General features: G+C 47.5%; 1 protein-coding gene and 1 long non-coding RNA gene across 8 annotated transcripts in view; both read right to left on the bottom strand.

Annotated features, from left to right (window-relative positions):
- Positions 1 to 701: 701 nt before the first annotated feature.
- On the bottom strand, positions 702 to 24,327 carry LOC309527272 (zinc finger protein with KRAB and SCAN domains 3-like). Of its 7 annotated transcripts, none has more exons than XM_082213958.1 (10): positions 24,255 to 24,327; positions 23,839 to 24,041; positions 22,262 to 22,748; positions 21,064 to 21,190; positions 19,218 to 19,297; positions 18,584 to 18,698; positions 17,382 to 17,467; positions 9,250 to 9,376; positions 7,740 to 7,823; positions 702 to 5,212 (listed from the first exon to the last, which is right to left on the bottom strand). In XM_082213958.1, the coding sequence occupies exons 3-10, from the start codon at positions 22,676 to 22,678 to the stop codon at positions 3,657 to 3,659; spliced, it is 2,592 nt and encodes an 863-aa protein (XP_082070084.1). In that variant the 5' UTR covers positions 22,679 to 22,748; positions 23,839 to 24,041; positions 24,255 to 24,327; the 3' UTR covers positions 702 to 3,656. The 7 variants fall into 7 exon arrangements, with proteins under 7 accessions (XP_082070084.1, XP_082070086.1, XP_082070085.1 ...); XM_082213960.1 differs by lacking the exon at positions 24,255 to 24,327 and adding an exon at positions 22,839 to 22,896 and having other exon boundaries at positions 23,839 to 23,928; XM_082213959.1 differs by lacking the exons at positions 23,839 to 24,041; positions 24,255 to 24,327 and adding an exon at positions 22,839 to 22,910.
- Positions 702 to 25,389, bottom strand: part of LOC309527467 — a 175,147-nt gene continuing 150,459 nt past the window's right edge. The window contains exon 2 of the long non-coding RNA XR_014217247.1: positions 702 to 901. This is a non-coding gene — a long non-coding RNA (uncharacterized lncRNA). The remainder of the gene's footprint in view (positions 902 to 25,389) is intronic.

Genomic DNA, 25,389 nt, shown 5'->3' with positions numbered 1-25,389 from the left:
TGTGGGGGACCGGACTATGTTTTGAAAAGAAAAAAAAATGAACGAATTCCTATGCCCCACAAATAACCCAGAGATGCATTTTAAATAAAAGGACACATTCTACTCATGTAAAAACACGCTGGTTCCCAGACCGTCCGTGGGCCAGATTTAGGTGATTGGGCTGGATCCTGCCCTCGGGCCTTAGTTTGCCTACCCATGCTATAGACTTTTAAAACTGCCCACCCTGTGGCTCAAGACCGCCACACAACCCCCCCCCCCAAAAAAAAAATCATACATCACAGGGGGGCAGTATACAGCAGAAAATGTGTCTGTCCGGATACCAGATAATGGTCAATCGTTGCTCAACCTGGTAAATGGTAAATACTTTAGTTCCTGAATAATAATAATAATAATAATAATTTATTATTTATACCCTGCCGATCTGGCTGGATTTCCCCAGCCACTTTGGGCGGCTTCCAACAAAATATTAAAATACAACAATCTGTTAAACAGGCCCTTCCATCAGATGTCAAGGCAATAAGCAACTACCTTACTTTTAAAAGACATCTGAAGGCAGCCCTGTTTAATGTTTAATGCTGTATTGTGTTTTTAATATTCGGTTAGGAGCCGCCCAGAGTGGCTGAGGAAATAAATATTATTATTATTATTACCAAATGCAAGGTGGTTCTTTTAATGAGATTCAGAAGCAATACAAACACAAGTGAGTGAGAAGATTAAAGATTTTATTCTAAACAGCAAGCATTATATACATTACCAAGCAAGCACTTCAATCTGCCACTGGGGAGCCCTCAAGAAGAGGCGAGGTCACCTCCCCAGGTGGTCTCAGGTTGCACAATCTTCTGGCCATAAGTTCGTAGACGAGCTTCCTCAAAACCATCTGATTTACAGATTACAGTGGTACCTCTGGTTAAGAACTTACCGTATTTTTCGCTCTATAAGAGGCACATTTTCCCCTCCAAAAATCAAGGGGAAATGTGTGTGCGTCTTATGGAGCGAATGCAGCCTCCTTGGCTTCAGCGATAGCAACGCAAAGCCTCCGAAGCGCAGTGGGAGCGCTCCCGCCGAGCTCCACTGACGGGGCACTGCGCAGAGAGGGGGAGATTTTTCCCCCCTTGTTCTCCCCCTCTAAAACAAGGTGTGTCCTATGGTCGCGAAAAATACGGTAATTCGTTCTGGAGGGCCATTCTTAACCTGAAACTGTTCTTAACCTGAAGCACCACTTTAGCTAATGGGGCCTCCCGCTGCCGCCGTGCAGCCAGAACACGATTTCTGTTCTCATCCTGATGCAAAGTTCTTAACCTGAGGTACTATTTATGGGTTACTGGAGTCTGTAACCTAAAGCGTATGTAATCCAAGGTACCACTGTATTGATAGCTAGCCTATATGGTTTGCCCAACTGCCTACGGCAGATTATTCACCAGCCAGCCCTCTCTGCACATCTTTCCAAACAATGTCTAACATCAAAGGTCAGAAGGTACCTTGCCTTATCACTTCTTCCTTCCACCAGATTATACATTAAAGCAGGGGTCAGCAACCTTTTTCAGCCATGGGTCCCTCAGACCGTGTGGAGCGCCGGACTATATTTTGAAAAAAATATGAACAAATTCCTATGCCCCACAAATAACCCAGAGATGCATTTTAAATAAAAGGACACGTTCTACTCATGGAAAAACACGCTGATTCCTGGACCGTCCGCGGGCCGGACTTAGAAGGCGATTGGGCCACATCCGGCCCACGGCCCTTAGGTTGTCTACCCCTGCATTAAAGGCTGCTCTCAGCCATCAAAGAACTTTATGAAGAGATAGAGAAGGAAAGTAAACAGAAGCAGGAAGAGAAGACTAAGTTAGATCACTTATCTCCTCGAAGTACAAATGTTTTCCGGAAAAGGTTGCCCATTAATCCCCCTCTTTTTGGGGGGTGACCCTAAGAGTCACCTAGTCCAACCACCTGGCATTGCAGGAATCAGAGCTAAATAATCCCTGGCACATGGCCACACAACCCCAGTTTAAGAACATCCTTCCAAGGTAGTCCTTTCCACATTGAACAAATGGATTCAAATTACCAGGCAGCAGGGTGGATTTGATTTCAATCATCTTTTTACAGAAAGACTCATTTTTGCTGGTATAATCTTAATATTTACAACCAGATGCAGGTTTCGTTTTCGGAATAAGAAATTTTCAGAGTACTATTTACAGCTATTATCAAAAATTACTGATTTGTTTATACTATTAGAAACAGATAATTATGAGATTATTGTGAGGTTTAATAAGATAACTGTTTATATTTGGACAACTTTCCTGCTGTACTTTATTGGAAGTCATTCCAGTAATAACTTAGACTGATTTTTAGCACACATGAAAAACTTAAAACAAATCTTTATTTCCTGATGAATAGCCTTTGGACTATAATGTAACTGAGATAGAAAACTATCTTTAGAAATTTTTTTTGTCCAAAAGCATTTTATTTTAAAAATCCAATTTAAATTTTAAAAAATCTGATTTTCTATATTTTTTTAAAAAACTGATTTAAATAATAAAAAAAGCTGATTACTTATTTATTTATTTTAAAAAATCATTGCTTTTTATCCACCCTGGTGGAAAGGAGATTCCGAGTAAACATTAGGAATAACTTTCTGATGGCAAGAGTCAATCAACATGGGAACAAGATCCCTTGGCTGCCCTTCATTGAAGGTTTTTAAATGGATGTTGGGAATCTGCCAGGGAATCTTCAGTTGTGATTCCTGCATTGCAGAGGGTTGGACTATATGGCCTTTAGGGGTCCCTTCCAATCCTTCGATAACTGCAATCATGATAATAATAATTGCTTTCAACTCCTTGGGCCCATGGAAACAGCAGGATGCCATAGACTATGGGGACAAGTTCAAGACTGCCCCAGGCCCGGAGGGGGGAGAGTGCCGTCTCCATAGGCTGACCTATCGCCAAATGACTGATATTTGTGGAATACATTTATCTACATTGTAATATTGCAAACAGGTCTGCTTAACATTTAACTTGGAAGGTACTGGTTCAATAAAGCCCCAAAGGAAGGTTTGGACAATTAATGATTGGGAGTTGCTGCGCCATTAAACTTCAGATAACAGATTTGGACAACATCCCGGATCGGAACGGTGTCGGAGGAAGCTGCGCTGATAAAAAGACAGTCGGAAAAATATATACTAACAAAGCTGTATTCGACGGATGAAAGTACATGATGTTTGACACGACTGAGAATAAAACTCAGGGACGGGAATTATAAAACGTCAAAACCGATGTGTGGAAAATATGGAACGACGAGGAGAAGCAGGACTGAGATGTGGAGATATGCTTCAGAGATCCAGACTGTGGGGAGCCCCGAAGAATTAATAATTATAACTTGGATTATAATTTGTTCTTTTTTATTTTAGTTTTTTTAATTTTAATTGGAGTATTGTGATTGGATATATTAATTGGATGTTTTTTATTGGAAAATCAATAAAAATGATTTTAAAAAGACTGCCCCAGGCGAAACCGGCAGTCGGAAATTCTTCCTGCCACGTAGGGGAGTTTGAGGGACAGGCTTCCTTGCAGAGGGACCCCCTCCACCCCATGTCTTCTGTGTCCCTCCCCCCGAGCTTCAATGGATCAGCCACTGGCGGATTCCCAGCCCTCCTAGATATGTCAAGGGAAAACAAGAATATAAATGGTGCCTTGGGGAGGGGACAGCCTTGTGGGCATACAATGGAAGGTCTGTGCAGGCTCTGTGGCAGAGGGAGTTGCATCAGGGAAGGATGATGCGCGTGGTTTCTTCCTCCCGTGGATGCCCTCATGCTTATAAAGGCTCCCTCTGTTTCTGAAGCTCTCTCCACATGCCGTGCATTTATACGGCTTCTCTCCCGTGTGGGTTCTTTTGTGAGCAGTGAGAACCTCGAGCCAACGGAAGCTCTTCCCGCACTCCACACACGGATATGGTTTCTCCCCTGTGTGGATTCTCTGATGGGAGAGAAGTCTCGAGTGGCCCCGGAAGCTCTTCCCGCACTCGACGCACTGAAACGGCTTCTCCCCCGAGTGAACGCTTTTGTGAAAAGCGAGGCTCACGCTGTTGTTGAAGGCCTCTCTGCACTTCCGGCACTTATAGGACTTCTCAGCTACATGCGTTCTCTGATGTTGACAAAGGTTTCCTTTGGTCCGGAAGCTCTTTCCGCACTCCACACAAGGGTACGGCTTCTCCCCCGTGTGGATCCTCTGGTGTAAAGTCAGGCTTGACCTTTCGGCAAAGTTCTTTCCACACTCGGTGCATTTATGTGGCTTCTCTCCTGTGTGAGTCCTTCTGTGGTAAGCGAGGCTTGGTCTCTCGCGAAAGCTCTTTCCACATTCCACACACGCATACGGTTTCTCTCCAGTGTGAGTTCTCTGATGAGTGGTAAGGCCAGAGCTCATCCTGAAGCTCTTCCCACACTCCACGCATTTGAACGGCTTCTCCCCTGAGTGGATTCTTTTATGGAAAGTAAGGCTTGTGCTGTCACTGAAGTCCTTCCCGCATTCTGTACATATATATGGCTTCTCTCCTGTGTGGATTCGCTGATGTTTACAAAGGTTTCCTTTATTGCTGAAGCTCTTCCCGCAGTCGGTGCATTTATACGGCTTCTCCCCCGTGTGGATTCTCTGATGTTTACAAAGGTTTCCTTTCGTGCTGAAGCTCTTCCCGCAGTCCGCACATTTATATGGCTCCCCCGTGTGAGTTCTGTAGTGCGAAGTCAGCTTTGAACTCACTCTGAAGCACTTTCCACACTCAGCGCACTGATAGGGCTTTTCCCCCGTGTGAGTTCGGTAGTGTATCGTCAGGCTACCACTCTGAGTAAAACTCCTTCCACACTCCATACACTTATAGGGTTTCTCCCCTGTGTGGAGGAGCTGGTGCTTTTTAAGGTTCCCGCTATTGCTAAAGCCTTTTCCGCACTCCTTACATGTATACGGCTTTTCCCCTGTGTGGGTTCTGAAGTGTTTATTTAAGTCCGATTTAAACTTGAATATTTTCCCACATGCCGGGCACGTTCTCCTTCTCTTTCCTTTACAATCTCCTTGGGGGATGTGGAGTTTGTGGACATCTGCACCCTGAAAAGCAACGGATGTCTTCCTCTGGTTTTCCTTGTGACCTTTGCTTCCAAAGGTCTCCCCTCTTACTTTGGGCTTGATGGCTTCTGATGGAGGTACAGAATCCTCATTGTCCTGCCCACCTGTTTGGAGAGGGGCACAAATCCTGTTAGTAGTGCAAGGCAGGAACTAAGGGTCCCAAAACGGATCAAAAGCAATTGGCTGCTTCCCTTTATTTCAACATCCCTATCATGACCCGCCGAGTCCAGTAACCATCAAGACACATAGGCTGCAGAGCCTTTGACTAAGGAGCCAGACCAGGTAGCTGACTCTGAACCAGGTGAGGAGAGGGTGGCGGCACTAAAACAGAGATTGGTGGGTAGGAGATCCCTGGATCAGAACCCACAACATGAGAGCCATAATTGGACAACCCTCTAATGTCCACTTTTGCTAGCAGCCAGGCTTGAAATAACGAGACGCTGGAAGAATTCGGAGGGTACTTCTTTGACAAATGGGTACCATAAAGTACCATAGGGTCGCATCTTACGTGAATACAACTTGCACAGTTTCAACCCTATGTGGTTGGGGGAAGGCTGGTTGAAATTGTGCGAGTTAAACCCAAGCAAGATGCAGTGATTAGAGGTTCATCTTTGCACTGTGTCTTTGCTAGACCAGGAAAATCTCCATGATTCTTCCCTTTGTTGAAAGCTTGCTTATTTTGTTAAATTTATACACTGCTTGGTTGTTTGGGAGAAAAACCCTCAAAGCAGTTTACAAAGAGAAAGCCGAAGTACCCTAGGTCAATGGGATCACTGCTATCTATCTATAAGCTTGCTGACACTCTCAAAGAACTCTAACAGGATTGTGAGACAGGACTTTCCCTCGCGGAAGCCAAGCTGGCCCTGCTTCCGCAAGGCTTGTTCTTCTACAGGCTTCGCTCTTCTATCTTTAACAACGATTTCCACAACTAAGCAGCTACCTGATGATGTCTCCTCTACCACCTCTTTTTGGGGGTTCTCCTTCTTCCCACCAGGAAATGAAGTCTGGTTCTTCCAGGGGGAGAAAAAGACATGGTTGGTATGGAAATACCTCCATATGTACTTTAATTTTATTTGATGTAACTGACAAAGTGGAAACCTGTATTACAAGCTTTGTTTTGCTGTGTTCACTATTCTGGAAAACCAGTAAAATGCATTCTAAAAAATGACATGATTTGTTACTTTTGAGCACAAAGTATTAAGAAATCCCATATCAGAGAGTGTGAGGGTGAGAGAACAGCCAAACATCTGGGAAGGGAATAAAGCAACTTTTCTTCCTAATAATAATAATAATTTATTATTATACCCCGCCCATCTGGCTGAGTTTCCCCAGCCACTCTGGGCGGCTCCCAATCAAGTGTTAAAAACAGTACAGCGTTACATATTAAAAACTTCCCTGAACAGGGCTGCCTTTAGATGTCTTCTGAATGTCAGGTAGTTGTTTATCTCTTTGACATCTGATGGGATGGCGTTCCACAGGGCGGGCGCCACTACCGAGAAGGCCCTCTGCCTGGTTCCCTGTAGCTTTGCTTCTCGCAATGAGGGAACCGCCAGAAGGCCCTCGGTGCTGGATCTCAGTGTCCGGGCTGAACGATGGGGGTGGAGACGCTCCTTCAGGTATACAGGACCGAGGCCGTTTAGGGCTTTAAAGGTCAGCACCAACACTTTGAATCGTGCTCAGAAACATACTGGGAGCCAATGCAGATCTCTCAGAACCGGTGTTATGTGGTCCCGGCAGCCGCTCCCAGTCACCAGTCTAGCTGCCGCATTCTGGATTAATTGCAGTTTCCGGGTCACCTTCAAAGGTAGCCCCACGTGAGTGCGTTGCAGTAGTCCAAGCGGGAGGTAGGGTCTCATCCTGCGTACCAGATGGAGCTGGTAGACAGCTGCCCTGGACACAGAATTAACCTGTTCCTCCATGGACAGCTGTGAGTCCAAAATGACTCCCAGGCTGCGCACCTGGTCCTTCAGGGGCACAGTTACCCCATTCAGGACCAGGGAATCCTCCCCACCCACCCGCTCCCTGTCTCCCAAAAACAGTACTTCTGTCTTGTCAGGATTCAACCTCAATCTGTTAGGTGCCATCCATCCTCCAACCACCTCCAGACACTCACACAGGACCTTCACCGCCTTCATTGTTTGATTGTTTTGGCTGCCCTTTTTCTGAACCTTTTCCAACTCTACAATATCCTTTTTGAGGTCAGGCGACCAAACTGGCACAGTGCTCCCAATGCAGCTGTACCATGGGTCTATATAAAAGCACTGTGATATTGCCAGTTTTATTTTTGGTTGTTTTCCTAATGATCCCTAGCATGAAATCTGCCTTTCTCCCTGGTCTGCTGTCAAATTGAAGCACCCAGGCTGGAGATCATAGAATCACAGAATCGTAGAGTCAGAAGGGAACCCCGAGGGTCATCTAGCCCAACCCCCTGCAATGCAGGAATATGCAGCTGTCCTGTACCAGGATCGAACCTGCAACCTTGGCATTATCAGCACTGCGCTCTAGCCAACTGAGCTATGATTAGGTGCCAAGTGAAATAGAGTAATAGGGGCAAAATCATCAGGATCATTGGGAACAGGAGATAAATTAGTCAGTTCCACAAAGGGCCCAATGACACACCTAAAGACTAACCTGCTAATGTCCTTTCCTCCTCTTCTTTGAGGTCTTGGATGAGCAGATATTCTCCTTCTCCCCAGTTGGAACCGAGCTCTGATTCTGTCAAGGAAAACAGGGAAGGCTGTTACTTTTGACTACTAAACTCTTCAGGTCTCCTCCAGGCAGCTGTTACTTGAAAGCCAAGCCAAATATTTAACTTTGGGGAAACAGCTGGGCAGGTGGAAGGGGAGGTTCGACCTGCAGGCCAGCTCTCCTCTTTAAAACAAGAACTGGGCTGAATCAAACCCAAGTCCTACCTATCTATTGCTTCTGAATACCTATAGGCTGCGGAATATTGAACGCAGCCATCTTCGCTCTCAATCACATGTAACCTGCGGAACGTTTCAGTATGGGCATGGTTTTCAATTACCTTCATATCTTACGATTTTGTCAGTGCCCAGTTATCACAGACAATATACCAAAGCTGGATTAAATGTTTTCCCTATCACAGAGGTTTACCCCACTATACAGTGGTGCCCCGCAAGACGAATGCCTCGCAAGACGGAAAACCCGCTAGACGAAAGGGTTTTCCGTTTTTCGATGCGCTTCGCAGGACGAATTTCCCTATGGGCTTGCTTTGCAAGACGAAAATGTCTTGCGAGTCTTGAGATTTTTTTCCGCTCCCCCCTTTTTCTAAGCTGCTAAGCCGCTAATAGCCTTTTAGCCGCTAAGCCACTAAGCCTTTAATAGCTGCTAAACCGCTAATAGCGCTAATCCGCTAATCCGCTAATAGGGTTGCTTCGCAAGACGAAAAAACCGCTAGACGAAGAGACTCGCGAAACGGATTACCGTATATTTCGCTCTATAACACGCACCAGACCATAACACGCACGTAGTTTTTAGAGGAGGAAAACAAGGAAAAAAATATTCTAAACGAAATAGTGGCTATATGATTTTTGTGGTTCATGCTGTGGCCACAGACATGTGATCTGACAGTGGGTTTGGAGTAGCCCAATGCAAAAATCCTGAGGATCCATGTGGATCCATGCTTTGTAACCACGGAGGAGGAAAGGAAGGGGAACCATGGATTCTCTGCTCACGACTGCAGCAGATCCCCCCCCCCCCGCCACCCGCAGGCATTCGCTCCATAACACGCACAGACATTTCCCCTTACTTTCTAGGCGGAAAAAAGTGAGTGTTATGGTGCAGAATATACGGTAATTTCATCTTGCGAGGCACCACTGTACCAGTCTTTGGACTGTAATAAAGAGTGTGTGTGTTTGAATACCAGTTGTTGGAAACCGCAGGAAAGGGCCAGTGTGTTTTTCTGCTTGTACTTGTGGCTTTCCTACAGGCATCTAGTATTATTATTATTATTATTATTATTATTATTATTAAGCAGGACTCTTACTTTCTTATCCAGCGCACATGGCCCAAACACCCATTTTCATCACAGCATCACTGCACTGCAGGTTTAAGTGGCAAAAATAGCAGATTCACACCGACGATACCTATCAATCAAGAAGGGGCAGAAAAGAATTCTTACCGAGAGAGGCCACTGCCTTGTGATTCTCCTCCATGACTTCCCTGTGCAGAGCTCTCTGGCCCGGATCCAGCAGTGCCCACTCCTCCTCTGTGAAACGCACAGCCACCTCCTCAAAGGTCACTGGATCCTGGGGGGAAAGAACACACTCCCTACTCAGGAGGTAATCTCTCCCACAGAGACCATTGCTCCCAGTTTGAAAGGGGAAAGGGTAACAAGGTGAGGTGCTGGTGGGCTTTATTTACTCATCTATTTAATAAATAATAATAATAATAATAATAATAATAATAATAATAATAAATTTTTATTAATATCCCGCCCTCCCCAGCTGAAGCCGGACTCACAGCGGCTAACAACAATAAAAGTAACACAGCAGCATTTATTTGCAGCATTCAAGAGTTTGTTCTGTGCTGCAGCAGCAAAAAAGACTAATGCAATGCTAGGCTGACTCAATGGAAGTATAGTGCCCATGGCGTATAGAGGGTGGCAACACGAGAACGGGGCCTTCTCACAGTGGCTCCCCGTTTGTGGGATGCTCTCCCTAGGGAGTTTTGCCAGGCACCTTCATTATGCACCTTTTATCCTGTGAACAACCCTAATGTCTGCAGGCATTGGGCAGTATACAAATTGTTGTTGTTGTTGTTAACAACAGCAGCAGCAACAACAACTTGTATAATTATTATTATTATTGCTATTATTAATTGTAATAGTAATGGTAACAGTACCGCTCTATTCTGCCTCAGTCAGGACGGATGGAGGAGGATGCCCAAGATGATTCAGGGTCTGCAAACCAAGCCTTTAGAAGAAGTGTTGAGGAAATGGGTACGTTCGGGATGGAGAATAGGAGACTTGAGAGGAGAGATGACAGCCACCTTCCAATATCTCAAAGGCTGTCACAGGGAAGGTAGAGTTAGCTCATTTTATTGGGAGCCACCCAGAGTGGCTGGAGAAACCCAGCCAGATGGGCGGGGTATAAATAATAATTTATTATTATTATCCTGCTCTGGAGGGTAGAACTCGAACCCATGGCTTCAAGCTACAAGAAAGGAGATTCTGACTGAACCTCAGGAAGAACCGTGTGATGGCAAGAGCCGTCCGACAGCGGCTACCTTTGAAGGTGGTGGGTTCCCCTTGGCTGGTAGCTTTTAAAGCAGAATTTGGGTGGCCACCTGTCAGGGATGCTTTGGCCGAGATCCCTGCATTGCAAGGGGTTGGGCTAGATGACCCCTGGTGCCCCTTTCACCTCTACAATCCTATGATTCTCCGAATGAGGAAGGTCTGCAGAACCTCTTTCTGTGTGACCTTGAGAAACCTGCAATGTGCCGTGGGAATGTAAGAAAGTAAAGAACTTCTGGGAAATGATATATAATGAGATGAAAAAGATGTTGAAATATACATTCTTAAAAAAAAAAACAGAAGCGTTTTTACTTGGTATTATAGGCCAAGACATTAACAGACAAGATGTCAAACTGTTCTTATATGCAACAACAGCGGCAAGAATATTGTTAGCCCAGAAATGGAAGCAAGAAGAAATTCCGACGAAAGAAGAATGGCAGATGAAATTAATGGGCTACGCAGAATTGGACAAAATGACAGGAAGGATTCGAAACCTGGGGGACCAGAGATTTACAGAAGATTGGAAGAAGTATATGAATTATTTGAAGAGCAACTGTCATCAACAAATTACGCTAGTAGGACTACAAGACGTTTTGTAAGGAGAAATATACGAAGCGTTACCAAGTAGAAAAAGATAGAGATATTGGTTATGAGTTTGGAATGTAATAGGGAAAATAAGAAATGCCTACTAAGAGATTAGATTGGAACATTTTCAGACAGGGCTGATGGAAGTCAAAAAAACTGAATAAGATGTAAAAGTACCGGTATGTTTAATCACTGTTGAAAATGGTATGCATCTCTCCCCTCCTGCATCCCAGTTCTCCTTCCCTTACCTGAGGCGGCAGCACCTGAGGATCTCCTCCCACTCCCACTTCATCCCGAGAACCAAGAGAAGGTCCCAGGGATTCCATGCTGCTGAAAACTTGGCCACCTCTGAGACTCTCAGGGCTGCCCTCCCTGTCATAAAAGATTTGGAAAAGCTTCAGAAAAGAGACACCCAAATCACAGAATGGCAGAGTTGGAAAGGTGCCCGATGATGCAATTTGGGGGCACTGGGATGCAGTGGCGTAGCGTGGGTTCTCAGCACCCGGGGCAAGGCAAGTAATTTGCGCCCCCTAACCCGAAGGCTGGCGCGGGGAGAAGGTCTCTCCGCCCCACCGCCAGCCTTCGGAGGAGGTCCGAGGACAGTGGGGTTCCTGCTTCCTCGAGGAGGGCCGGCCAAACGCGCCCCCCCCCAAATGTTGCGCCCGGTGCGGCCGGCACCCCTGGCACCCCCCACGCTACGCCACTGCTGGGATGGTAATTCTGTCCTTTCCTTCTTTGGGGGGGGGGCGGACAGGGCGAGAGAGCACCCTCCCTCCCTCCTCTTCTGCCCTCCCCGTCCCAGCAAGGCTGCTTTCTCTGCACCAAGCCCCCCCCCACCCACTCCCAGCTCCGTATTTGGGGGTGGGGCTTCTAACAGGATCGTGCAATAGAAATCGTGCAGTGGGTGTTTCTTCCTAAACCTTGGGGGGGGGGTCTCCTCTGCACCTATGCATCTTTCTCTCTCCCCCCCCCCAATCCAATGAATTTTACTTGGCAGTGGGCTGGACGCGGCTCCTAGGATGCAAAAGCCACGCAGCTGTTGGGGGAGCGATTCTGAACCCGGGTTGCATGCAATGCATCAGAGCACCCCTCCCTTCTATAGGTTTCCGGGGGGGGGTTATGGAGAGGAGGGACCCCCCCTTCTCCCCCCCCCCTGCACCCAAAGCAAATCCCTGCCCCTTCCCTCTTGCACCGTCCCGCACCTCTTTCTCAATCCGCTGTCCGCTCCGCATCTCAGCTTCCCTCCTCCTCTCCGAGGGAGTTTGATCAAGCCTATTTGCCCCTCCTTGCCTTTCACTATTGTCCGCCTGTCTGTCTGTCTGTCTGCCCACCCCTTCCAACACTGCCCCCACTTTGGTTACAACATCCTGCCTCTCTAGGAAACAGAGTCCAATTCTTTACACAGCTGGAGGGCTGAGTGACAGATGAGCTCTCTCTTGCGCTTCGCTCTCTTAATACATTGCAAACTGCAATCAATATATTGCAAACTGCAGTATCAATATATTGCAAAGTGCAGTTGATCAGTTAATCTCTCTTATTGCTGCACTGAAGGGGTTTAGAGTAGATGGCTCTTGCGCTCCCTTCCAACTCTACCATTCTATAATCAGAGAATTGTAGATTTGGAATGGAATCTTTCGCCCAACATAGGACTTAGGGTTGCCATATGTCTGGAGTTAGGCTAAAGGTAAAGTAAAGGGACCCCTGACCGTTAGGTCCAGTTGCAGAGAAAGCTTAGACCACAGTGCTACCAGCATGGTGGAATTAGGCTAAAAGGTAAAGGGACCCTTGACCATTAGGTCCAGTCACGGACGATTCTGGGGCTGCGGTATTCATCTCGCTTTATTGGCCGAGGGAGCTGGCGTACAGCTTCCGGGTCATGTGGCCAGCATGACTAAGCCACTTCTGGCGAACCAGAGCAATGCATGGAAACGCTGTCTACCTTCCCGCCGGAGTGGTACCTATTTATCTACTTGCACTTGGACGTGCTTTCAAACTGCTAGGCTGGCAGGAGCAGGGACCGAGCAGCGGGAGCTCACCCCATCTTGGGGATTTGAACCGCTGACCTTCCGATTGGCAAGTCCTAGGCTCTGTGGATTAACCCACAGCGCCACCTGTTCTGTTAGGCTGAAATAAATTGTAATAAAATAAAATGCCCTCCAACCATCCCACCCTGCCCTGTATTTTTGCCCGAACAAAGGAAAGCCAAGCAAGACATTTGGCACCAGCTTGGCGCCAGGAATTGCCTGGAAGGAGGCATGCAAGGCACCATCTGACCATCTTAGGGGCTCCAGTCCAAACATTTGTGTAATGTTTACTCCTTAGCCTTTTCTTCCCCCTTAGAGTCATGCAGGCAACTGCATGGTGTTGGGGGTTGCACTTTTGGCAACTGTTTACTTACTTTCTGCTGGGATCCTTCCTGCAAGTTTTGGCAATGGTTTTTGAAATGCTGTTGATTTGTGCTTTTCGCATGTTGGTGGTGGCGGTGGGAATGGGTTGATGATTTTTAGGAACTGTTCAGATAACTGTGCGTGTGTGTTTGAAAGCTGCTGTGTGCTGCTGCAGCAGCACAAGAACGAGCAAGGCCTTTGCATCCTGTCATGAACTCATCATAGTTAACAGCCCAATGTGACTGACTGGGTAAGCTGCTCCAGGTTGCAGAACTGTGGCTAGGGAGGGGTCCCCAAACTAAGGCCCGGAGGGCCGGATAAGGCCCAAAGGACTCGTTTATCCGGCCTGCGGTGACCCCCGCCACCCGCTGCCACCGCCCACTTTTACCGCCGCTGCTGACTTCCAGGTCAGAGGAGCACCGGAAATACCGTATTTTTTGCACCATAACACTCACTTTTTTCCTCCTAAAAAGTAAGGGGAAATGTCTGTGCGTGTTATGGAGGGAATGCCTACAGGTGGCATGCCTACGGATTTTCCTCCTCTAAAAACTACGTGCGTGTTATAGAGCGAAAAATATGGTAGCTTGTGCACATGCGCAAGTGTTATTTGCACATGCACAAGTGTTATTTCCGGTGCACATCCGGGTCGGAGGAGGCCCGTACATGTGTGCACAAGCTATTTCTGGTGCTCCTCCAACCCGGAAGTGCGCCGGAGATAGGGTGCGCGCACGCATATGAGCACACGCTCTCCCACCCTCTGGCCCGCCGCACGATCAGCGCTGGAGACACCGGCGGTAAGTTTGCTGACGCCTGGGCTAGGGAGTGTTCACCAAGGAGAAAGACGAAGGCCTGAAGAGGTGGACTGGGATTTGCTTGAAGCTGTTACCGTACTAGCTTGGGTTAAGAAATATCACATTAGTGGAATTGAGGGATAGGGCCATTTTACGGAGGTCCCCACAGCTTCGGAAATCCTTTCCCACTGAACTCTGCCAACCACCCAAATGTGCTGGTCTTCAAATGGACCTCAATCCATTTAAATATATATATATATTTTAAAAATTAGTTTTCCAATAATCAAAGTGCCAATCAACTTCCAATTAATACATTTTAATTAAAGTGGCTCCCTGCATGGTGGTTTGGGTGCATTTCCGATCTTATATCACTGCGTTCCATGACCTTCATTAATGTCAGTTACATTTCAGTTATAATAATCCCTCAGTCAACAGCTACATAATTAATTATTTCCATTCATGATGTTACATTATATAAATTTATAAAGCTTCAAGTGAGGAACTCAAACTATTATCTTTATTCTGCTATGCGTGTGAAAACTGATGTCCATAGAGATTCCTTCTCTCCATATATGATATTATCTCTTTCGCTTCCCAGATGTTGTTTTCTCCCATCGTGGCTTTGGGCAGAACTGAATCTCGAAGTTTCTCAGTCTTATCTCTCCATCCCTTGCTTCGATGTCTTGGAACAGGTGACAGTCTGCTAGAAACCATTCTGTCTCACTGGTAAAACATGTTGCAGATCTTCTCCATTTCCCCCTCAGCCTTGGAAAAGGTGGACAGTTTTCGAACGTGCTGAAGATTTAATACAGTGGTACCTCTGGATGCGAACGGGATCTGTGTCTGCGCGTGCACGTGACATCATTTTGAGCATCTGCGCATGCGCGAGTGGCGAAACCCAGAAGTAACGCGCTCTGTTACTAACGGGACGCCGCAAAGCACAACCTGAAAATGCTCAACCCGAAGCTACTTCAACCCGAGGTATGACTGTACTCCATTCCAAATCAAAGAATCTTTGCAGCGTTCTTATCACAGCCGCCATATTCTTTTCCTTCCAGCAAGAGATTTGTGGCCCAATTAAATTTTATCTTAGAGTACCTTCCGTCAGTAGAACACACAAATATAAGATTCCATGATTCTAATACGATTTTTATTTTAACCTGTATGAATGCTCCTCCCCGTGTGAGTTCGCTGGTGCGAGGTAAGGGTGTTCATGTGGCTGAATCTCATTCCGCACACCAAGCATTTGTATGGCTTTTCTCCGGTATGGATCCGGTAGTGCCGCTTGAGGTTTGCAGTAACGCTGAAGCTCTTTCCACACTCAGAGCACCGATATGGCTTCTCGCCCGTGTGGATTCTCTGGTGTCTTGTGCGGGTTGTGCTCTCGGCGAAGCTCCTTCCGCATTCCAAGCACGTGTACGGCTTCTCCCCAGTGTGGATTCTCTGGTGTGACGTCAAGCTTATGTTCCTACTGAAGCTCTTGCCGCACTCGGAGCATCGGTAGGGCTTCTCGCCGGTGTGGGTCCTCTGATGGGAGATCAGGGTCGTTTGTTGGCTGAAGTGCTTTCCGCACTCCGAGCACGTGTACGGCTTCTCCCCGGTATGGATCCTGTAGTGCCTTCTCAGGGTTGTGTTCAGAGTGAAGCTCTTGCCGCACTCCGCACACACATATGGTTTCTCCCCTGTGTGGATTCTCTGATGTGCTCTAATGCCCGCTTTGCCAGTTGCGCCATCTTCACGTAGCGGAATATTATTCCTTTTGCTTGCTTGGCAACGCTCTTCATGCACTCGGATTTCTGAGCAGTCACAGCTCTGGAAATCAACAAGCTTCCTCTTTGTTTCAGTTTTCCTGCTCTGCTGCTCACACGCTTCTCCGTTTCCTCTCCCACCCCCTGGAGGAACAGAAAGAGAAAACGGGTAAGAAATGGATCTTTCAAATCAGGAAAGAAACCCTACTAACTGTGGTATTCATTAAACAGTAAGGTGTTGGTTTTCAAGAAGCTTTTACTGTTTAAAGTGGTACAATACTTCTCGTAGACAGTGGCGGAGCTTCATGCTCCAGCACTGGGGGGCGAAAAGCAGGTGGGAGCAGGGCTGATGCGTGTCCCGGGGGTGTGGCATGCCACCCACGGGGCGTGGCACATGTCCTGGGGCGTGGTGCGGCGCCTGCGGGGCGTGGCACCCAGCATGGGCGGGGAGGCAGCCGCGATGGCACCCCACCAGGATCACGCTGCCGGGGGCACTGCGCTCCCTCCCCCACTCCTCTTCCTCCGCCAGTGCTTGTAGTGTAAAGTTCAGACGGGCCCTCACTCCGTACAGTGGAACCTTGGTTCTCAAATGCCTTGGTACTCAAACAACTTGGAACCCAAACACTGCAAACCCAGAAATAAGTGTTCCTGTTTGTGAACTTTTTTCGGAAGCCGAACGTGCTCCTTTGTGAGTGTTACGCTAAGGTCCGTCTGTTTTTGCTATTTATTTTGCGTTTTTGTTTTTGTGGCTCTTTTGTTTTTGTGACTGTGTGGAACCCAGTTCAGCTACTGATTGACTGATTGTGTGACTGCAATACATTGTTTATTGCTTTTATTTTATGGAACAATGGTCAGGTTAGATAGTAAAATTCATGTTAAATTGCTGTTTTAGGGGTTGTTTTAAAAAGTCTGGAACAGATTAATCCATTTTGCATTACTTTCTATGGGAAAGCGTGCCTTGGTTTTGGAACACTTTGGTTTTGGAACAGACTTCCAGAACGGATTAAGTTTGAGAACTAAGGTACCACTGTATTGGCAACTAAGCTTACAGTCTAGGCCATAAGATGTGCAGAAGGCAAAGAGGGTTGCTTACTCAAGGAGACCAGATCCCCATAATTCTCCTCCATGACCTCCCTATGCAGACATTTTTGGTCTGGATCCAGCAGAGCCCACTCCTCCTCCGTGAAATCCACGGCCACCTCCTCGAAGGTCACCACACCCTGAAAGGAGAGAAGGAAAATATTTTCTTCCCATGGGCAATGTTAAGAATCCAGCAATGAAGTTAAAAAAGGTGGAGGTACCTAAAATTTCCCCTGTAAGATCTAAGGTGCATTCAAAAAACTTCCAAGTAGACAGTCTCTGAAAGCATCACAAAGGATGCCCAGTCTTTGCTGCCACCCCTCTCGGCCAATCTCTGCCATCGGTCAGGGATTATTTGGCTGTGATTCCTGCATTGCATGGGTTTGGACTTTCTATGAATGTGTCCCTGAAAGCAATTCTTCTCGTACCTGATCCATGGACGGCACATCAACTGCTTTAGCTCTATCCCAAAGAGGGGAAGAACCAGAATGAAGCTCCAAGATCATTTCACCACCTGAGAGGAAGGAAAAAAAAGCAGAAAGGTTCTGCAGCCATCTGATCCCGTTAGCTGCCTGGGCTCATTCAAGAAGTTGCCAAGAAGTTGATAAGGCTCATTACTGAGTTATTTGAAGTTCGACAGCTTGCTCCCCCTCCCAGGCTGAGAGAAAGATGGGGAAAAGTGGAAACTTATTGGGACAGTGTGACTTTTGTAGCTGTAAAACAATGGAGATTTTCTGAAACAGCAATGGGACACCCAAGACATGCAGGAGAACAACAACAATTGACAAAAGATAGACATAATAAATGACAAGGATGGGAAGAAATACTACAGGCACACAGGAAGGAGGGAGTTTGAATGCTTCATCTGTAGATGCAGAAATTATTCAATGTGTCAGTACGAATGGAAGTCGTTAAAACTGCAGGTGCGATATAAGGGGTTGGTACGCTGTGGTCTAAACCACAGAGCCTAGGACTTGCCGATCAGAAGGTCGGCGGTTCGAATCCCCGTGACGGGGTGAGCTCCCCTTGCTCGGTCCCTGCTCCTGCCAACCTAGCAGTTCGAAAGCACGTCAAAGTGCAAGTAAATAAATAGGGAAGGTAAATGGTGTTTCTGTGCGCTGCTCTGGTTCGCCAGAAGCGGCTTAGTCATGCTGGCCACATGACCTGGAAGCTGTACGCCGGCTCCCTCGGCCAATAAAGCGAGATGAGCGCCGCAACCCCAGAGTCAGTCATGACTGGACCTAATGGTCAGGGGTCCCTTTACCTGGAATGGAGCGTGAATGAAATTTATAAGACTTTGGAACACAGACAGAAAGGGAAACATCAAACCATTAATTCCAGCACGCAGAGGGCCACCTAAATTGCATAATTTGGCATCTCAATGATTGGTATTTTTAATTGTATTATAATTTGGCATTGTTATAATGAGGCTGTTATTGGATTGGATTGTTGTAAATGAGAACTAGTAAAAACTATTATCAAAAAAACAACAAATGTGTGCTATATGAAGAGGTGCTCTCATTTATCCATCCCGAATGTCTATCACAAGCTGGAAAAAAGGGAGGAGCCGGCAGTGGCTAACACCGTCAAGGGACAGATCAGGCTGAAATTGACCCCTATTAATCCTTACCTGGGGGGGAGGCGTCTCCATCACCCTCTTCCACAACCCACCTGAGCCACGGCCTCTGTGTGGGATCCAGGGGAGCCTTCTTGGTCTTGGGGACCAGTTTGCACTCTCCCACCTCCTAAAACAGCAGGCAGAAAAAGGGAAAGAGGAGGGAGGCAAAGAATGTGCGGTTTGCAAAGGGGCGAGAAAGAAACTTTTACAAGTGCTGGGTATTTCAAGATTGCACTGGTGTCTCGTTACGTAAGACACGGATAGCCAGATAGGGCCTGGGTGGTGGCAGCGAGAAATAAAGTGGTGGCACAGGGATCAATAGACGGTGAAATGTCCGGGGACCCTGTGGTGATCGCCACAGTAAAGTGGAGACAGCGGTGGGATTCGATAAGCCTAAGAGCCTGTGAGGGGAAAGTAACCTCAACAGCCCCCTCCATTTACAGCCCCATGGAGATATGGAAGCGTCATGAGCGGCCACACAGACCAGTGCAGCCTGGCAGTGCAGTCTCATCGGGAGAAGGCCTGGGCAGCTTCCTCCCGACGCAGCAATCGTCACACACGCAATACGCATGCTGCTGTTGCTTCTTCGGGGCAGCTGGTTAGCCACTGTCTAGGACTCGTTCGCCTCGTGTGGTCCTCTCCCTACCTGAGCAGTAGGTCTAGCAGCCATTTCCGACCCGCCGTAAAGAGATGTTTTCAAGAGCATCAGTGACGTCGTCTCGTTCTCTGTGAGATGGTGGTGGGAAGAAACATTGAAATTGTTGCGAAGCACCCTGAGATCCACAGGTGAAAGGTAGTATACAAATTTAATAATTTTTAAAAATTGTGCATTAATGGACTCTGCATAAGGCTGGATACAATAAAGTGGTATCTTGGGTTACACACGCTTCAGGTTACAGACTCTGCTAGCCCAGAAATAGTACCTCGGGTTAAGTACTTTGCTTCAGGATGAGAACAGAAATCGTGCTCCAGGGGAGCGGCGGCAGCAGGAGGCCCCATTAGCTAAAGTGGTGCTTCGGGTTAAGAAGAGTTTCAGGTTAAGAACAGACCTCCAGAACAAATTAAGTACTTAACCCGAGGTACCACGGTATAAATAAAGTCATACCTTGGGTTGCAGCTGCTTCAGGTTGTGTTTTTTCGGGTTACAGACCACCAAAACCTGGAAGTACGAGAACGGGTTACTTCCGGGTTTCAGCGGCCGTGCATGCGCAAAAGCGCTAAATCGCGCTTTGCGCATGCGCAGAAGCACCGAATCACAACCCGAGCGTGCGCTGATGCACAGACGTGGGTTGCGAACGCTTCGGGTTGTGAACGTGCACCCCGCACAGATCACGTTCGCAACCCGAGACTCCACTGTAATATAAATATAAATAATATAAAAATAAAATTATTATTTATATCCTGCCCATCTGCCCGGGTTTCCCCAGCCACTCTGGCCGGCTCCCAACAAAATATTAAAAACACGAAAAAACACCAGAAACTTCCCTAAGCAGCGTGGTGCTCATAATGCCAAGGTTGCAGGTTTGATCCACGTACGGGACACCTGCATATTCCTGCATCGCAGGGGGTTAGACTAGATGACCCTCAGGTCCCTTGCAACTCTATGACCCCTCTGCAAAAACACACAGTGGGGGGGGGGGTGAGTCAGCCAAGCATATAAACAGCTCATTACAAACCATTTCCACAAACTCACAGAGCTTGATTTGCCATTCTAATAATGATGGTGTTTTCTCCTCCCTCCAATTCTTTGCTGTGGAAATGGCAAAATCGACAGCAATCATTAGAGGCCATTCAAATCGGAGAATAATTTAAGAGTGGGATGGAGTGAAGGAATACATGAAAAAAAATAAGGTTCCGGAACTGGAATATTAATAGATAATGTGTAAAACGTGCAGGGGTAAGGAAGGAAATAATAAAAGAATCAATTGAATAACTATTAAATTACAACAACACAACAAGATAGAAGAAGTAAAAAATACTGAGATCACACATGGGTGAAGGGGAGTGGGAGGGTATAGGGGAATTTATAAAAATTCTAATATAATATTTCTAATTGCGTTGCATTTATAATATTTCTAATTGCGTTGCAAAGGGAAGTCTATGGCAATCAGGTATATTTTAATTTAGTCAGCTATATAATAGGCTTACATTAAGAAACGAATATGGATTTTGAATTTGAAGTTTGTAATTCTTTTTCGGTTTTGGAATAAAGTGTTGCTGGTTTTTTTAAAAAAAGGTAAATTGAAAAAATAAATAAATTAAAATAAAATAAAGTAAAGTAAATAAACAGCTCATTATGTTCTAGGCGCCCACAAAAGGAGAGACCCAGTGGTCTTGGAGCTGTTCATGTAGGAATTTCTCCTGAGAACGTGTAGAATTGTAGAATGATAGAGCTGGAAGGGCCCCAGTCATCTAGTCCAACCCCCTTGCAATGAAGGAAACACAACTTCTCACAATTCCAACAACTTAGGAAGAAAGGAATCCTCTCTTACCCAGCAAAGCGCCCCGACTTTGAATCTCTTGGGCGACGCCAACAGAGAGCAGCTTCCGACAGGGATTGTGTGGGGCGTTCTCCAACTCGGAGGAACCAGCGGCGACCCCCAGGAGTGGGCCTTGCACCTGAAACAGAAGCAAGGATCCCATGGAGGCAACAGGTTAAGAGCAACGATCCATGCGGGGGGGGGGGGGTCGTCAAGAAAGGAACCGAAAACGAAAACAGCCAGTATCACAATGCCATCATACAGCTCTATGGTATGATTGCATTTGGAATTCTGTGGATAGTTCTGGTCGCCTCGCCTAGGAAAGGGTACTGTTGAGTTGGAAGTGGTTCAGAAAAGGATCAAGATGATGGAGGCAACACTCCCCGCCCCCATGGGGAAAGGTGGCAGATTCTAGAGCTTTTTAGTCTAGCAACAAGGTAAGTAAGGGGCAACATGGTATATGCTTATAAAATTATGCAATGGCATGGAGAAAATAATAAGAATAATAAATTCCCTCCCCAGCCGAAGCCAGGCTCAGAGCGACTAACAACAGTAATAATAACACAGTTTACATAAAATCATAATCATTTAATTGAAACACATTCTAAAATCAATTCATTCTAAAATCAATGCAGAGTCAAATTAATGGCAGCCATTGGGCTAGAGTTCGATGAGGATTACAAAAGGAAGGGGTCAGACTGTGCCTTGGCCAAAGGCCTGGTGGAACAGCTCTGTCTTGCAAGCCCTGCGGAAAGATATCAAGTCCCGCAGGGCCCTGGTCTCTTGTGACAGAGTGTTCCACCAGATCGGGGCCACGGCCGAAAAGGCCCTGGCTCTGGTCGAGGCCAGCCTAACCTCCCTGTGGCCCGGGACCGCCAAGATGTTTTTATTTGAAGGCCGTAAGGTCCTCCGTGGGACATACCAGGAGAGGCGGTCCTGTAGGTACGAGGGTCCTAGGCTGTATAGGGCTTTAAAATGGGAAGGGAACGTTTATTTCTCCCTCTCTCATAACACTAGAAGTCGTGGACACCCCAGGAAACTGAATGTTGGAAGATTCAGGACAGATGAAACGAAGGACTTTGTCACACAGTATGAAGCTAAACTACGAAGGAGCGTCTCCACCCCCATCGTTCAGTTGGGCATGTTGGAATATAATCTTCTTGCATGCATTTTCCAACTCTCCAAACTACTTGGATGAAAATACTCTCACCTGTTTCTCCTCTTCCTGCTTCTTCCCCTCCTCCTGGCTCAGGAGGAAGCCTTCTGCCAGGGCCACCGCCTGGGAGCTGGTCTCCACTCCACACTCCCGGACCCAGTTCTCCATCTCCGGGGGGAGGACAGCCAGGAACTGCTCCAGGATCACCAGGTCCACCATCTGGGCCTTGGTGAGCCTTTCCGGCTTCAGCCACTGGCGGCAAAGGCCATGGAGCTGGCTGCAAACTTCTCGGGGCCCCTCGGCCTCCTGGTAGCAGAATTCCCTGAACCGCTGGCGCCAAAGGTCTGAGCTGGTATCTGCCTTATCCGGGATCTTCTGCACAGTCCCTTCCCAGCATCTCCCACTGCATCCAGACTGCATGGGGTGAGGGTCTTTTTCTGCTTGCTCTCCTGCCCGGGTTGGCACTTCCATTGTGGAACTGAAGGAAGAGGCAATGTCTCAATCCTACAAGGGCATTTCCTGCTGCCAATCTGATCTTCTCCTGCAGGAAAGAAAGCAAACCCCCCAAAGAATCAGGGAAGGCCACTGGCCAGGTGATTTTGCACCGTTCCCTTCCCCTAGAAGCATTTGCCTATCGCTCTCTTCTCACCACAGGGACACGGGTGGCGCTCTGGTGTAAACCACAGAACCTAGGACTTGCCGAATCCGAATCCCTGCAACGGGGTGAGCTCCTCATGCCCACCTAGCAATTTGAAAGCATGTGCGCTGCTCTGGTTCGCCAGAAGCGGCTTAGTCATGCTGGCCACATGACCCGGAAGCTGTATGCTGGCTCCTTTGGCCAATAAAGCGAGATGAGCGCCGCAGCCTAATGGTCAGAAGACATCTGAGGGCAACCCTGTTTAGGGAAGTTTTCAATGTTTGATGCTTTAACATGTTTTTAATATTCTGTTGGGAGCTGCCCAGAGTGGCTGGGGAAACCTCGCCAGTTGGGCGGGGTATGAATAAATCATCATCATCATCATCATCGCTTCATTCTAAGGTCCCGGGGCAGGTTACAACATTAAAGCACAATATTGAGAACAGTTTTAAAGCCAGGCCCCTGAGGTTAGACCATACCATGTCAAAACGCACACAGGGTCCAGGAACTCTGTGCATTCACAGAGGAGCCACAGAATGACGGGAATTGCGTTCCCTAGGAAACCTACACCTGGGGAGTGGAGTTTGGAGGGTGGTGGGATCCTCCTGCCCTCTCCACAACCCCCCCCCCCCGTTCTCTGGGAGCATCAAGAGCCTTTCAGGGGCTTCTGTGGACCAGCTGCATGCAAAACTCCAGAACCATGAAATAATAAATATATTTAAATACCAGTTGCATGGGGAGGGGAGGACAAACTGCTAGCTCCTGACCAGGACAGTCCTCCCGCCTCCCCCCCCCCCGACTGGCAGCGGCTCTCCCCCTGCCCCGCACATAGCTGAGCCTTCGCTCAGAGTCTTGCCCCCCTCCCCAAATTTTTAGCAGGAACCTTATTGCGTTCTGTGCAGCCGTGGCTCGCCCCCACCCCAAATGCATGCATGCAATTGCGTGCGTGCACCCACCCACCCATGCATGGACCCCCCCCATCACGTCTCCTTACCTCTCAGCAAAAAGCTCCTCCCTCCACCGTCCCAAAATTGGAGGAGGAAGTGGCTCTCCGACGCAGACAGGGGCCTCTCCAGGAATGCAAAACTAGCCAGTCTCTCTCTCTTTCTGCATTTTTTTTTTTTAAAGGCCACCAGGAGTCGTCGTGGGGATTGGAGAGGTTTCGGGGAAGGTGGGGCTTTGCATTGGATTGCAACCCTCCCTCTTCAAAATAAAAAAATTTCTTCCAGTAGCACCTTAAAGACCAACTAAGTTAGTTCTTGGTATGAGCTTTCGTGTGCATGCACACTTCTTCAGATACACACACGAAAGCTCATACCAAGAACTAACTTAGTTGGTCTTTAAGGTGCTACTGGAAGAAATTTTTTTTATTTTGACTATGGCAGATCAACACGGCTACCTATCTACTACCTCCCTCTTCAAGACAGGCTGCCTCCTCCACAGGGTTGTTGTTTTCGCCTTTACGCACCGTTATGTTCCCGGGTTTTTGAATTATGGTGCTGGAGGAGACTTGAGAGTCCCATGGACTGCAAGAAGATCAAACCTCTCCATTCTGAAGGAAATCAGCCCTGAGTGCTCACTGGAAGGACAGATCCAGAAGCTGAGGCTCCAAGACTTTGGCCACCTCATGAGAAGAGAAGACTCCCTGGAAAAGACCCTGATGTTGGGAAAGATGGAGGGCACAAGGAGAAGGGGAAGACAGAGGATGAGATGGTGGGACAGTGTTCTCGAAGCTACCAGCATGAGTTTGACCAAACTGTGGGAGGCAGTGGAAGACAGGAGTTCCTGGTGTGCTCTGGTCCAGGGGGTCACGAAGAGTCGGACACAACTAAATGACGAAACAACATTTTCCCGGGAGCCACGCAGAGGGGGAAATGTAGGTGCAAATGGCAAATGGCCTTCAATGCTCCTGTGCTTGGAGTGCTGTTCCGTTTGGGAACATGGCTTCCCACCCCCCAAAATCCAGAAGGGGGTCATAGAAAAACAAGCAAGATTTCTGGGTTGCCAGAGCCCGCCTTCTCATGCAGGGGAAGCCCCTAACTCACTGAGGGTTGAGAACCGTCGGCTACCCTCACCTGGTTTAGCCGGCCCATTTCCCAAGATGTGGCTGCTTCTGACCGTCTCTAGGAGCTGCAGGTGTGAGCCATAGGAGCCAACTCCCAGGGGGCTTTGGCCCCCCCTGTGAAATACTTGAGGGGGCCAGCCCTCCCAGCAAGCTAATGGGCTTTGCCATTCAAATGGTATGCACTGTGCCATGTGATCAATATTTTATTCAAGTTGGCATCCGTGGAGAGAGAGCTGAGTGCTGGGTGGGGACCAGAAGGGGCATGATGTGCCCCTTGCCCATCAGATGTCAAGGAAATAAACACCTGACTTTTAGAAGACATCTGAAGGCAGCCCTGTGGAGGGAAGTTTTAAATGTGTGATTTTATCATCCTCATTATCATAATAATCATCATATTTTGGTTGCCCTTTTGTGAACGTTTTCCAACTCTCCTCTGCCCCATGGAAGGCAAGGTCAACTAGTTTCATGTCTCATCCACCC

The sequence above is a fragment of the Podarcis vaucheri genome (genome assembly GCF_965113315.1).
Source record: "Podarcis vaucheri genome assembly, chromosome: 2".
Lineage (NCBI taxonomy): Eukaryota > Metazoa > Chordata > Lepidosauria > Squamata > Lacertidae > Podarcis > Podarcis vaucheri.
The sequence above is the reverse complement of the archived record's forward strand: the minus strand, read 5'-3'. Positions and strand labels throughout refer to the sequence as shown.